This window comes from Bemisia tabaci, chromosome 1 (assembly GCF_918797505.1).
Source record: "Bemisia tabaci chromosome 1, PGI_BMITA_v3".
Taxonomy (NCBI): domain Eukaryota; kingdom Metazoa; phylum Arthropoda; class Insecta; order Hemiptera; family Aleyrodidae; genus Bemisia; species Bemisia tabaci.
This window is the reverse complement of record NC_092793.1, coordinates 64,299,450-64,313,347: the sequence shown is the minus strand read 5'-3', so window position 1 is coordinate 64,313,347 and position 13,898 is coordinate 64,299,450. Positions and strand designations below refer to the sequence as shown.

The window sequence follows — 13,898 nt, the reverse complement described above, 5'->3', positions numbered from 1 at the left end:
AATCCTCAAAATAGGGGTTTTCGCTGTTTCGCAGTCCACATGCATCTCGATTCAGTCCTAAAATAACGTTTCCCTTGAAGATACAACAATTTTAGCGCCTAGCAAAAAGATAGATCATGAAAAGAAGTATTACGTCAGTTTCATTTCAATTCTGTAAGTCAAACAGAACTAGAGCCCGTTTTCGTGAAGGCGATTTTTTTTAAATTCAGTTCATAACCTCAACTCTACAAGATCGCCACGGATGCCAGGGTGGTCAAAAAAATGTGAAAGAATGATTTTTGAGCTTCTATTGGATGAATTAACAACAAAACCAAATTACAAAAAATATCGGGGTCGGTCAAGCAACAGTTCCTGGACGATTTCACGTGGAATGTCCCATTAGCGAATTTAGTTAGAAAACTTGTATGAATCGTACCTTATTTGTCGACATTTCTACGTACTTCCTGTAGGTGCACATCCATCACCCAATGTGTTATTTCACGAGGAATCTATTTTTAATGTCAAAATTTCGATATATTGAAAGCCAGTATCGATAAATTGAAATTTCTTGGGATATACATGAAAAAATCGCTAAAACCGATATTTTAATTCAATATAAAGCTTTTTCGACCCTAAAAATCGATTCTCTGACTCAAATTACATATAAAAACATCTATGGTATGTATCAGTTCTGTCTTTCCAATTGCTCATAAATTATCTTAGAAAAAAAAAAACACGGTAAAATCGAAATTTGAGATTTTGAAAATTCGAGCCCCATGTTTTCGAAGAAAGTGTGGACTATGGCATCATTTCCGTAACCTTGGAAATAAATAATTTTTTTTGGAAAGAAAAACTTTTTCACAAGGGGAAAAACTTTTTTCACGGGGGGAGAAATTTTTTTTAGGAGAGGAAAGAAAATTTTTATGAGGGGAGAAACTTCTTTTACGCGGAGAATAACTTTTTTCTACTAGGAGAGAAATATTTTTCTCCGGCGAGAGAAAAAAAATATTTTCCCCCGGTCGAACAAAAATATTTCTCCCCGCGCAAGAAAAATGTTTCTCCACACGCTACAAAAAGTATTTCTTTCCGAGCAGTGCTTCCCATGGTTGCCGAACCTAGCAGACGGGGTTCGAGTTTAGCCGCTCCAACGCGACAAGGAACGGGAATGCAATGAATCTAGTAGTGGGAGCAGTGTTCCCGGGCGCTCCGTGTGCGAGATCCGTACTCTGCCGCTCTCCGTGCAGAGGCGAAAGCTCCGTAAGAACCAATGTTAACATTTTTCTTCTCAGAGTCGGTACTTATTGAAACCAATTTCGGGGTTACCTACAAATGTAAGAGTGGAAAAAAATATTCAATTTTAAGCGAATGCACAGTACTTCTCCAGTTTAACGATAAATAAAGTATTCCCTTAAAAAATATGTGAATCGTTCTGGATTGCAATTGTAGTGTAAATGTTTAATTGTTCTACTCTCTGTCGTGTCTGACAACTCATTTGAATCCTTAGTTAAAAAGGACAACCGATAAAAGGACAAAGGAAAGGATCTCCTCCGCCTGTTTTAATACCCTGTAAAGAAAAATAAGGCTTAGGTTGAAAGTGAGAAAGGACAGAATGCATAGGTTTCACCAACAGAAGATAAAATAGGCTGGATTTTTGGGAAAGAACAAGGAGTTGCCTGCCCAGTTCTTACATGGTATTTATTACACTGCTCCCTACATATCCTTTAACCGCGCAAATGTAAGTTTTCCTTTCCTTGGTGAAACCCACTCTCTCTCTATCTCTCTTTGCACTCTTAGTCCAAAAAAACTTCCTGCATACTTTTTGTTAAAATGCGCACGCATCTTTTGAAAACGATATCCAAGGACAAGACATGACATGCACATGAGAATAACACTCGTCTTGTTAATCTGCAGGGAGGAAACAAATTTACGTTTGCGGTAGGTCGACGTTTTGGAGAGTTTGAATAATAACAGATACATGCGTTTTTAGGAATTGAAAGAGTTTTCTTTCTTATTGAAACAGCTTCCTTTCGTTATGCTTCGTTGACATGAAAATGGCGGTGGCTTTCGCTTCTGTTGATGTTAGTCTCTTTATTCTATGTCCGTGCTACTACTGGCTGTTTCGTTATTCTGTGATGTGACGCGTAAGTTAAGATTGAGAAGCGTTTTCCCAATAGGTTTTTGTCCGTACGCTGTCCGCGCAGACATAAGGAAGGTCCGCGCGCGCGGCACGGATATATCTGCACACTTGGGATCACTGAGTTTAGAGGATTCACGAGCAGTGGTTCGTGGGACTATACCAGAGCAAGTTACTGGAATTTTGCAGGAATAAATTAGCGGAACTTTTCCGGAGCATGTTTTGAAAAATTTCGTCCGGGAAAAACTTGATTTGTAGGTTTTCGCCAAAATCCGCTAAATCCAATTAACAAATTCCATGATTTAATGGATTGAACTGTCAATCCCATGCAATTCGATGAATCAAGATCTTACTGAATATATACTGTTCATCAGGAAGGCTCATGCACGCTAAATTTAAATGAATGACAATTTTAAAAACCATAAAAAAATGGGTTGGCAATATTTTCCAACCAAGTCAGAGGGGTTGTTGAAAAGGGGCGCGTCCGCAAGCATCAACGTGGTGCAATAGTAGGAACAATTCAGTGAGTGCAGTGAGTCTGGCCCAGGCCTGCCAAGTCTTTGCTGACATCCAACATTGAAAATCTCAGTACGAATGCCCGCATTTATACTCAGTCTAATCTAAATGCACCGACTACTTACAGGTTGAGAATTTTATAAGGTGTGCTCTGTGCTTTTGACAGGTCGATCATAAAACAAAATGAAATGGGAACTTCTTTACACAGATTATGGGGCTGATAAATTCCAAATATATCAACACAGTAAATTTCGTTTTACGGTAAAGTTCGGTTGGATTAAGATCTTTGAGACAAAATATGCAAAATTGGGATGACAGAAAATCATGGTGAAGAAATTCCAGCTAAGAAGAAAACAGCCAACTATTCTGATCAGGGGGCATACTAAAACACGAGGGCCAAAAATCAGTACTTTTACAGAACTTTTTCAGTACATTCCCAAAAAATTCAGTACCTCCTCAGTAGAAAAATTCAGTACTTTTTCAGTACCTCCATTTGACGAAAATTGACAAATTTGAATTTCTCGCTCAAATTGGGACAAAATGACCGAAAAATGAAAAAATTCTGGACCTTCTTCGGAATTTCTGAACTTTTTTAGTATTTCCGGACCCCCCTTAAAAAATCGGTACTATTTCCGGACTCTCTGGAAATTGCGGACTTGTAGACACCCTGCTGATCCTGAAACGACTGTGCCCTGCCAGCTTGGTTTTTTTTAGACTGAAAATACTGCTCAAATATAGTCTTCATTATAAAGGAAAAAAATTAGGGAAATGACCTACAATCATATTGATTGATTCCCTTCTATAAAAAAAATGTAAAGAAAAAGTTATAGGAAATTCGGCGATGTAGTTTAGATACAAGTTTTTCAGGATTAGAAATTTACCAAAAGAGCCCAGTTTGAATCTTACTTCTAATTGTGCTTTTTGTCCAAGACCAGTAGATTTTTTTTTCCCACTCGATTGTCCAATAAACATAACTGGCCTGACAAGCGGCTCCAATTCTTTCAAAGCAGTTTGCGCTTCTGTCACTCCAACTCGATACTGAAATTAATAACGATAATAAGTGATACTGAACTAAAAGAGAGACTTGTTGATTAAGTAAAATAAAATCATAAAAATTTAAGTTGTTAGAAGCTCTCGCCTGTTGAATTGGCGTGGAATGACCCTTTGTTTTGCATTATGATGCCACTGATAACACCACATTGATAGCTCCTGTAACCAAATAGTTGTGATCGATGAAATAAAATAAACTTTACCAGTGAGTGCAATAGCATTTGAATAATGAAACGAATGAAAATAGTATTCTTGAGGTAACTGTCTCAGTGGTTCATTCACAAAAAATCCCTTGAAGCAATTTCCTTCCAACTTGAGGCAAGTGAAGCTAACAAGGGGAGGCTACCGATTGTCCACCTCAGATCGGGTTCAAATTTGGCAGAGAGGTAGAACAGGTTAATATAAGAACCCATATTTTTTTTTAGGTGCCAATGCCCAGCCGTTTTTGAGTTATGAATTTTTGAAGTTGCCGTTTTTTCGTGTCAGCGACGCGCTCAAGTTGAGCCTACTGTGCGCGCACCTTTTAATGCGATCCGAATGTCGCAGAATTCATGAGAGACAGTTGGCCAAGCGGTAGCGCGCTCGCCTCTGGTGCTGCAGGCTCGGAGTTCGATACTTGTTCCGAGGGATCAATTTTTAAAATTGATTATTTTGTTTTTTAATCGCCTCATCACAAGAAATAGTAAGTCACCTTGTAGACGTTATGATTCTAATTATTTTTTATGTATATTTAATTTTTTATTTTTTTATTTATGAGTGTTTGACAAAAAAGGAAAAAAACATAATTAGCATCACAACGTCTACAAGGTGACTTACAATTTCTTGTGATGAGGCGATTAAAAAACAAAATAATCAATTTTAAAAATTGATCCCTCGGAACAAGTATCGAACTCCGAGCCTGCAGCACCAGAGGCGAGCGCGCTACCGCTTGGCCAACTGTCTCTCATGAATTCTGCAACATTCGGATCGCATTAAAAGGTGCGCACACAGTAGGCTCAACTTGAGCGCGTCGCTGACACGAAAAAACGGCAACTTCAAAAATTCATTACTCAAAAACGGCTGGGCATTGGCACCAAAAAAAAAATACGGGTTCTTATATTAACCTGTTCTACCTCTCTGCCAAATTTGAACCCGATCTGAGGTGGACAATCGGTAGCCTCCCCTTGTAAGATCAATTTGAGTGATAAAAAAAATTAAGGTCTCGAAAAAGTTGCACTTGAGGCAGAAAAAAGTTTCTTTCCAACAGGCTTCATTAATCCATCCTTAAATCGACCAGCACAGTGAGCTACACTGTTGCCATGGCAACTGACAAACTGTGGACACCCTGATATTGTGCTTTCTAGGCTGGTGAGACGAAGACAGAATCATTAGATCCTGTAGTTACAGTTAGCTAAAAAAATCCAATTAATTCTAAATCTCAATCCCTTCACAGTTTTTAGCCAAAGTAAGGTGGCTCGCAGAGCGTATTGCGTTTGGGAAGGAGCCTAGTGGCTAGCTGTGAAAGCTCAGTGAAGCAAGCCCGGAACAGCTACAAAATACTAGACTTATACCAATCTGATTGTTTTTGGTAAAGTTAAGGCTTCAAAAAATACTTACTTGACAATATATGATCACTTTACTGTTTCTAAGCTCCACGTTTTGTTCCATTGTCTTGAAATGAGCAGCGATGACTTCTCTTAGTTTAGCGAACTTTGGATGACTAGGTACATAAGTCTAGAGGGTTGAGGAAAAAATAGCGCAAAATAGATTAAAACACAAAAGAAAAGGGATTCAACTAAAGGGAAAATCTAATTTTTCTAAAAATATAGACACTTTTCCACTTATTCTTTTGGAATGTAACTTCCGAGTTGTGATAGAAATGGAAAAAATGTTCTTTAGGAGCACATTAGGAAAACCTATTTTCTTCAAAACAAACCAAAAATACTCATTCCTCACTCAGGCACTTACTCTTGCACTTTATCTGGCTCAAGTACACAGATCTAGAATAGATACACGGAAAAAAAAAATTTGCTAAAGTAACATCCTAAATGTTAAAAATCTGCGCAACAACTCTTGAATGTTGACATGAACGCTAAGGTTGTTAATTCAACGTAGCTAGGATGTTACTTTAACAGCCAGAGTGTCCATGACAACATTCAAGAGTTGCCGCGCGTATTTTTAACATCACTTAATCCGGGATGTTACTACAGCAATTTTTTTTTTTTCTGTGTACATAAAGAAAAATGTAAGAACTTACTTCTTCATGGGCTTTATCTTTGAAGTAGTCATCGATTGCTCTCAACAGACTTTTTAACTTCTCATTTTTTAAAAGGATTGGCATTGCACAGCTATCACTCTCACCTGAAATCAGAAAAGATTACCTAAAATTGAATAAATTCTAAAAAGAATACAGGCACATTCAACAGGATTAACGTTAGCGATCTCCCACAAAATTTTGGATGTTTCCGTTATACACGTTTACATGTCTATGCAATAAAATCACACTTAAAAAGACAAGGTACTTGATAAAATCTGTTTATTTGAGTGTATTACCACACTGACTTATTGACATAGAAAATAAGACGGGAAGAAAATCCCTCTAGGAAATAAATCCATAAAAAGCAGGAGAGACCCAAAGCGTGGCGGACAACCTCCACCCTAGCCTTCTGTTTAACAAAAATTACTTCTCGTTTTGACATAGCCTGAAGTTATTCCTATTGATGCATTATGCCCAATTTCAGTGCATAAAACCTACCATACATTCCTGATAGGTCATAATATTTTTGTAGTTCACTAAATACTGTACGGTTTCTCTTCCTCTGCTTGGACAAAAAAGGCAGTTGAAATCAAAGAAAAAATCGAGTTAATTCTGATTTATAACCGTTTTTAAATACCTTATCATCCTTCACGGTTCGTTTTAAAAAAACTTTGCTTTCCTGAAGATCTTCCGCGATTTCTTTTGGTAAAAGTGTCAAGGAAGGTTTCTGGATTGAAGAATTGAAAACTGCAAAATCGTAAGTGGGGCTTTTTTGGCGCGTATACGTAGTATAGGTACCGCCTTTGCCATCGTTTCGACCCCCCACTCAATACAATAACCGAGTCCCTTAGTTCCTTACCGGAAAGTGACTACCGCAAACTTCTGAGATTTCCCAAAGCGTGTAAAAAGTTTACTGATCCGTCAATAATTATGATTTAAAGTTTTTTCTCATTCTGGGGCTTTCTAGTTTATGTGCAATGAATACCAAGAGTCTACGTTACTGGGTTTTTTTTAAAAAAAACCTAAGAATTCTCCACGCTAATTTAAAATATGCATATAGAAGCAGAGGCAAATGAACTGATTCGAGGATGGCTGAGCAGTTCGGCACTCTTGTAATGAGAATTTCACTCCTCCCTTTTGTTCAAAACGTTGCTTTAACAGATCTCCACACCCCTGTTATGCTTTTCAAAATTTGGTACCACCGCTCACCTGCTGCTGCTACTGCTTTGGTACCTGCTGCTGGCTTGTTTTTGGCTATCAAGCCAGGGCCAGCCAGGGCAGCCGTAAGTGCAAACTGTGATGGGCCTCGAGACTCATTAGACCATTTGCTAAACGTGGCTCAAACAGGAAGCTACTTGCGCACATACAGGGTGTTTCAGACCACCCGTACCAGGCCTTTTTCTCGGTTGGTTTAGGTCGTACGAAGTCGGAGACCGCGGGGTTGAATAGGGAATTGACCCCAAGGAATCCGAATTTTGTGGTCCCGAAACCCCCGACCCCCCCTTGGGAGGTAAAGGGGGGGTCACGATGCTAAAAGTCACGGTTCCCGACTGAATTGCGGATTGATCGCATCAGAATTGAAAAGCACGGAAAATTTCACATGGAATTGACCCCTAAAAATCCAAAATCGGACCATCCAAGGCCCAAAAATGATCCCCTAAAGAGGGGGACAGTACCCCCCTCCATAATTTCTCTTCGGTCTCAAAATTGACGTAAATTCTCCAGAAAAAGACTGTTTCCCAGATTATCGACCTCGAGAAATCCAAATTTCATGGTCCCGAAGCTCCTCTAGCTCCCCTTGGGGGGTAAACGGGGGGGGGGCCAATTTTAAAAATCGGGGCTCCTTTCCGAATCGCAAATTGATTGCATCCAAATTGAGGAGCAGAACACATTTACATCTTAAGTGACTCCTAAGAGTTCTAATAGACCCCCTGAACGGCAGAAAGTAACTCCCTGAAGAGGGGGGCTTCGCCCCCGCCTAAAATTTCTCAAGATTCCTCAATGGTCGCAAAATTGACGTCGATTCTCCAGAAAATGACGGTCTCCCATGGAATCGACCCTGAGGAGCTCAGGGAACATGATATTTAGAGTCCTCAGGGTCGATTACATGGGAAACTGTCTTTTTCTGGAAAATCGAAGTCAATTTTGCAACCAAAGAGGAATCCTGAGAAATTTTTGGCGGGGGCGAGGCCCCCTTCCTCAGTTTTAAATCTAATTAGATAAAAGCATGTGCGGTTGCCATATTTTCGTTTTTTGAAATTGCTGAATTTGGCCACAAAATGTCAATTTTTTTATTTGATTAAAACCAGCCTCTGCTTATTTTTCAGCAACATTATCAAAATATGGAGCTTCGATGTCTCATAAAAGAGATTCAAGATTTATCAATGAAAAAAGTGCGTTTCATCCTGTATGCAGGTTGGCCAAAAACTGTTAAGCAGCAACAAAAATGCCCTCCGCGCTGGAGATGAAGCTTGGGCAGTCTAGATTTGATATGAGTGCACTCTTTTCTACTGGCTGAGTAAGATAGGAGTTCTCTTTTCTTCTCCTCGCAAAAGAGCGACGCCAAGAATGGCACAATTTGGGCCAGAAGGGATTTTTCTAAAACTGGACCCAAACGATACCTTATGATACCCTAAAACTCTGGTAAAAATTTTAGCTTGAGTATACGCACGGTTTTTGAGAAATGAGGGGGCAAAGTTGCCAAATCGCCATCATTCTGGACAGTATTTCTACAGCAAAAAGACGGGAAAAATGAAGGAAAAAGTTACACCTTTGATGGGTTTCGGTCGTAAATGTTCTTATTGGGCTCTCAAGCATTCAACTGTGTTCAATTTTAACAATTTTGGTCGCAAAGTGGTCCAAAATGGGGAGAAATCGTCGACAAATCAGGATTTTTTGTCAAATGTTTAAAAATGGAGGTAAAATTGACGGTCTGCTGCAGTTTTCATGGCAACAATGTTCTTATCGGTCCTCAATGCATGAAACTATGCTCAGCTTTACAAAGAGCGACGCCAAAAACGACCGTTTTTTGGCACAATTTGGGCCAGAAGGGATTTTTCTGAAACCGGGCCCAAACGATACCTTATGATACCCTAAAACTCTGGTAAAAATTTTAGCTTGAGTATACGCACCGTTTTTGAGAAATGGGGGGGCAAAGTTGCCAAATCGCCATCATTCTGGACAGCATTTTTACAGCAAAAAGACGGGAAAAATGGACGAAAAAGTTACACTATTGATGGGTCTGGGCTGTAAATGTTCTTATTGAGCCCCCGTGCATGTAACTGTGTTAAGTTTCAAAAATTTTGGACGTACAGTGGTCCAAAATGGGGAGAAATCGTGGACAGATAAGGATTCTTTGTCAAACTTTTTAAAAATGGAAGTAAAATTGTTGGTCTCCTGCAGAGATCATGGGGAACAATGTTCTTATCGGTCTTCAATGCATTCAATTGAGTTCAGTTTATTAAATTTTCATCGCACAATGGTCCAAAATGGGAAATTAGTGGACAAATTAAGATCTTCTGTTGAAATCTAACCTAACCTAACCTAACCTTTCCTAAATCCTTAGAAAGGATTTATTGTAAAGTATTATTCTAACTACAATTATTCTCTGACAACTAACTAGGACAAAAACCACCCAGTTAGCCGGATTTTATGAATCCAAAAGCTAAGTTCTTCCTGAATTACCGTTTCCAGATCTCATTTGTTCCGTTCAAAACAGTGAACATGAATAGCTTTCATTGGCTACTAACTTATTTTGAATTTACACCTTTCGAATCTAGTGAAAAACCTCATGGTTTCATGTTATTTTTCAAAAATTTCAACAGAAGATCTTAATTTGTCCACTAATTTCCCATTTTGGACCATTGTGCGATGAAAATTTAATAAACTGAACCCAATTGAATGCATTGATAAGAACATTACTCCCCATGATCTCTGCAGGGGACCAATAGTCGTACATCATTTTTAAAAAGTTAGGCAGAAGATCTTAATTTGTCCACTGATTTCCCATTTTGGACCATTGTGCGATGAAAATTTGATAAACTGAACTCAATTGAATGCATTGAAGACCGATAAGAACATTGTTCCCCATGATCTCTGCAGGAGACCAACAATTTTACTTCCATTTTTAAAAAGTTTGACAAAGAATCCTTATCTGTCCACGATTTCTCCCCATTTTGGACCACTGCACGTCCAAAATTTTTGAAACTTGACACAGTTACATGCACGGGGGCTCAATAAGAACATTTACAGCCCAAACCCATCAATAGTGTAACTTTTTCGTCCATTTTTCCCGTCTTTTTGCTGTAAAATTGCTGTCCAGAATGATGGCGATTTGGCAACTTTGCCTCCCCATTTCTCAAAAACGGTGCGTATACTCAAGCTAAAATTTTTACCAGAGTTTTAGGGTATCATAAGATATCGTTTGGGCCCGGTTTCAGAAAAATCCCTTCTGGCCCAAATTGTGCCATTCTTGGCGTCGCTCTTTACATCGCACAGTGGTCAAAAATGGGGGAATTAGTGGACAAATTAAGATCCTCTGTCAAACTTTTAAAAATGAAGTGAAACTGTTGGTCCGCTGTAGAGTTTAGATCCCGGAAAAATTCATGTATTTAATTTTTTTAATTATTACTGTATGTCAGACCGTATTGTTTATAGAACGTTGTTATAGAATAGACTTTGTAGCATTATCTCAATAAAAAATGCAAACTTTCAGATATTTAAAAAAAAGAAGGTAAAATGGAGAGAAAAAATTAAAAAAGGATTTAAACAGTCCAAAAAAAAAATTAAAGAATTTTTCGGGGATCTAAACTCTACTGGGAGCCAACCGTTTCACTTCAGTTTTAAAAGTTTGTCCACTAATTCCCCCATTTTTGACTACTGTGCGATGTAAATTTGTGAAGCTGAGCATAGTTTCATGCATTGAGGACCGATAAGAACATTGTTGCCATGAAAACTGCAGCAGACCGTCAATTTTACCTCCATTTTTAAACATTTTACAAAAAATCCTGATTTGTCGACGATTTCTCCCCATTTTGGACCACTTTGCGACCAAAATTGTTGAAATTGAACACAGTTGAATGCTTGAGAGCCCAATAAGAACATTTACGACCGAAACCCATCAAAGGTGTAACTTTTTCGTTCATTTTTCCCGTCTTTTTGCTGTAGAAATGCTGTCCAGAATGATGGCGATTTGGCAACTTTGCCCCCTCATTTCTCAAAAACCGTGCGTATACTCAAGCTAAAATTTTTACCAGAGTTTTAGGGTATCATAAGGTATCGTTTGGGTCCGGTTTCAGAAAAATCCCTTCTGGCCCAAATTGTGCCAAAAAACGGTCGTTTTTGGCGTCGCTCTTTAAATGAAAAATTGTTCTAACTTTACTTTTTGATTCCGAAGCAAATTCTGAGAGCCTCAAGAAATCGCTCCCACGGTTATAACACAGGAATAAACAAGCAAACCTATCTCAGTCATGAACCTCCAAAGTTCATTTCCGACACAACGATATTTTTGCTGTTACTTTCAATTTTTGAAAATCTGGAACAATTGGATAAAATACACTTTCATCATTTGTGAACCTTGAGGTTTTTTCTCTTTAGTTGGACTTTCAGAGATCAGGGCTTCAATTCTTGGCGACCCTAAGTAAAATCTCTAAACGGTTCGTGTTTACTACTTACTGGTGAATTAAAAACTATTGTTCCTTATTTTTCTTTGGATATTAAGGATGGGGGGAGGGTTCCCAAATTTCACTCTTTCAGTCAAGAAAAATAACCTCGGAAATTTTATTCAAACCAAATCCGCTGGTCCATTTGTGTAGATTTATTTTCATAGACCAGTTTTATTCCTTGATTGAAGTTAAGTGACTTTGACATAATGCCTCATTGGATGTAAACAAAAACGAGTCTATCAATTGATAATGTCACTGAAAAATAAACATAGGCTGGTTTTAATCAAATGAAAAAATTGGCAGTTTCTGGCCTAATTTAGCAATTTCAAAAAACAAAAATGCGGCAACCGCTGATGCCTTTATCAAATTAGATTTAAAATAATTCACACAGTATACAATGATGAGTATTTTCATAATATTTGGTGATAACTGCAACTCAAAATCTTCACTGCCTTGTCAGCCGCACTATTATCACGTACGTAACTTGACGACACCGCATAAGGTGGTGCAATTCTTCAAGGGAGGGTTTGAAACTTTTGAGGACACTCATTTACATATTTTGAAGACTAACATACATAAAATTTTGACATAATTTGACCAGAGGGCGGTAGGTTTTGGTGGTCACAGGTCACACATTGGCTTCTGCCGCCATTTTACCCTTGAAATAGAAAAAATCGAAAATGAAAAAATTGGCCTCACTCACGATATTGCGGTTTTCAATTCTTCAATCGAGAGACCTTCCTTGACACTTTTATTAAAAACAAATCATGGGCGATTTTCAGAAAATTTAAATTTTTTTAAAACGAACAGTGTCTTATTTCACAGCCCATTATTAACATTTATAGGCAGTTAATAATTTTATTGTTAAACCGATCATCCTTCATCCTGACGCTTGGAAGAAAATTATCTTCGCTTGATTCGATTGATTTCTTCCAATTGCCTAGCAGAACCTGCCTCATGTCAAAACCATCCCAACCACCTTGTCGCGACTAAATTTTAGGGTGCAAGTGGATGAATATTTGGATAAAATGAGCAGAAAAGGAGTATCAAATCTAAATTATATCTGGAGCAATAAGGAGTAAGCTTAGGGATTACCTAATAGTTGTTATTCAAGGTGGTCTGTTTAAGACAGTAAATCATTTTTGCCTACTCTGTATAAAAAACGGTAAGGAGCACCTCGACACACTTTGGAATTTGCAGGAGGCATTTGACCTTATTCCCTAAAAAATTCTAGAGTGGGTGATAAAAACATTGCTTTAAAGCAATGCCCTGTGGCTCATTTTGCCATCTCAGTTTGGTGCTACCACCACTGATTTTTTCTTTGCTCCCCTTGGCATTCTGAGATACTATTTAGTTGAATTTTTTAGATGTTATCTACCTTAATCCACAAAAAAATTTAGCCCATGTTACCATACAAATTCGGTTCCTCTCTTTTCCTGGAGACAGCATGGTTTAGTTTTGGGATCTGGTTTAGTTTTGGGATGTTCTAATGTCTATTCAGGGGAAAAAAATTGCCTGGCAAAACTAAAAGTATAAGATTAACTGACAATGTCATAATAAAAGATAACTAAATGAGCAACTTTGACCTCCAGAAAGGAGGAAAAACAGCGAGATTAGGAGAAACATACGTGAATGATACTGTCAATTCTTGGGTCTGGACCTGCAACAAATAAAAAAAAAACAGACGGATTCAACCAAGACCACTTTCCTTGTTAGGTGGGAGCGCAGACCTTTCCTGCTGAATATTTTTGAAGACAACTAACCATAGAAATGTGAGTAGAGGGCCTTAAAGCCATAAGTGTACAACAGATTGTGAGCATGAGCTAGGGTTTGGCAAACTAGGAGACTCATATTGCACCTGTTTTTCACATTTTGATCAATATCTTTCTTCCTTTTGAAAGTTTCCATCAATGTCATGACCTGAAAATTAAAATTTTTAATTGAGTACTAATAATTGGAGGAAAGTTTTATGCCTCTTTCCTATTTAAGAAGTCACACTGGCCGGAAAGTCAATTTTTTTGGGAGCCAACGACAATTTTTTAGGGGCTAAATTAACTTTTGGGAGTTGCATGGTGATGCATGAAATTTGCCGTCGCGCCTGTAACTGTAAGTTGAGAGTGATACCGCTGCTTTACGACAACGAGGTTGAAATAAATGACAGGGTGCGTCAACTTTTCTAAGCACCACAAACTCACTGGCCCAGCCCTCCCGATTTTAAGCCGCATTTGGGCGAAGACATTGATTCACATAGACCGTGCATTCGACTTCGTTTTGTACAGAAGTTTGAAAAGTTTCTCGGACCTCCATGATGGGCAGGCGG

General features: G+C 38.4%; 1 protein-coding gene across 11 annotated transcripts in view; it reads right to left on the bottom strand.

The window, feature by feature from the left end:
* The window catches only part of Fancm (FA complementation group M), a 160,568-nt gene that overhangs the window by 59,178 nt on the left and 87,492 nt on the right, over window positions 1-13,898 (bottom strand). For all 11 annotated transcript variants that reach the window (XR_011900662.1, XM_072305293.1, XM_072305328.1 and 8 more), the window contains 4 exons: window positions 13,342-13,498; window positions 5,916-6,019; window positions 5,276-5,392; window positions 3,536-3,667 (listed from right to left, as the gene is read on the bottom strand). Coding sequence is in view for 10 of the 11 variants with exons in the window: in XM_072305293.1 (XP_072161394.1) it covers window positions 3,536-3,667; window positions 5,276-5,392; window positions 5,916-6,019; window positions 13,342-13,498 (510 nt within the window). In the remaining variant the exon portion in view is untranslated. The remainder of the gene's footprint in view (window positions 1-3,535; window positions 3,668-5,275; window positions 5,393-5,915; window positions 6,020-13,341; window positions 13,499-13,898) is intronic.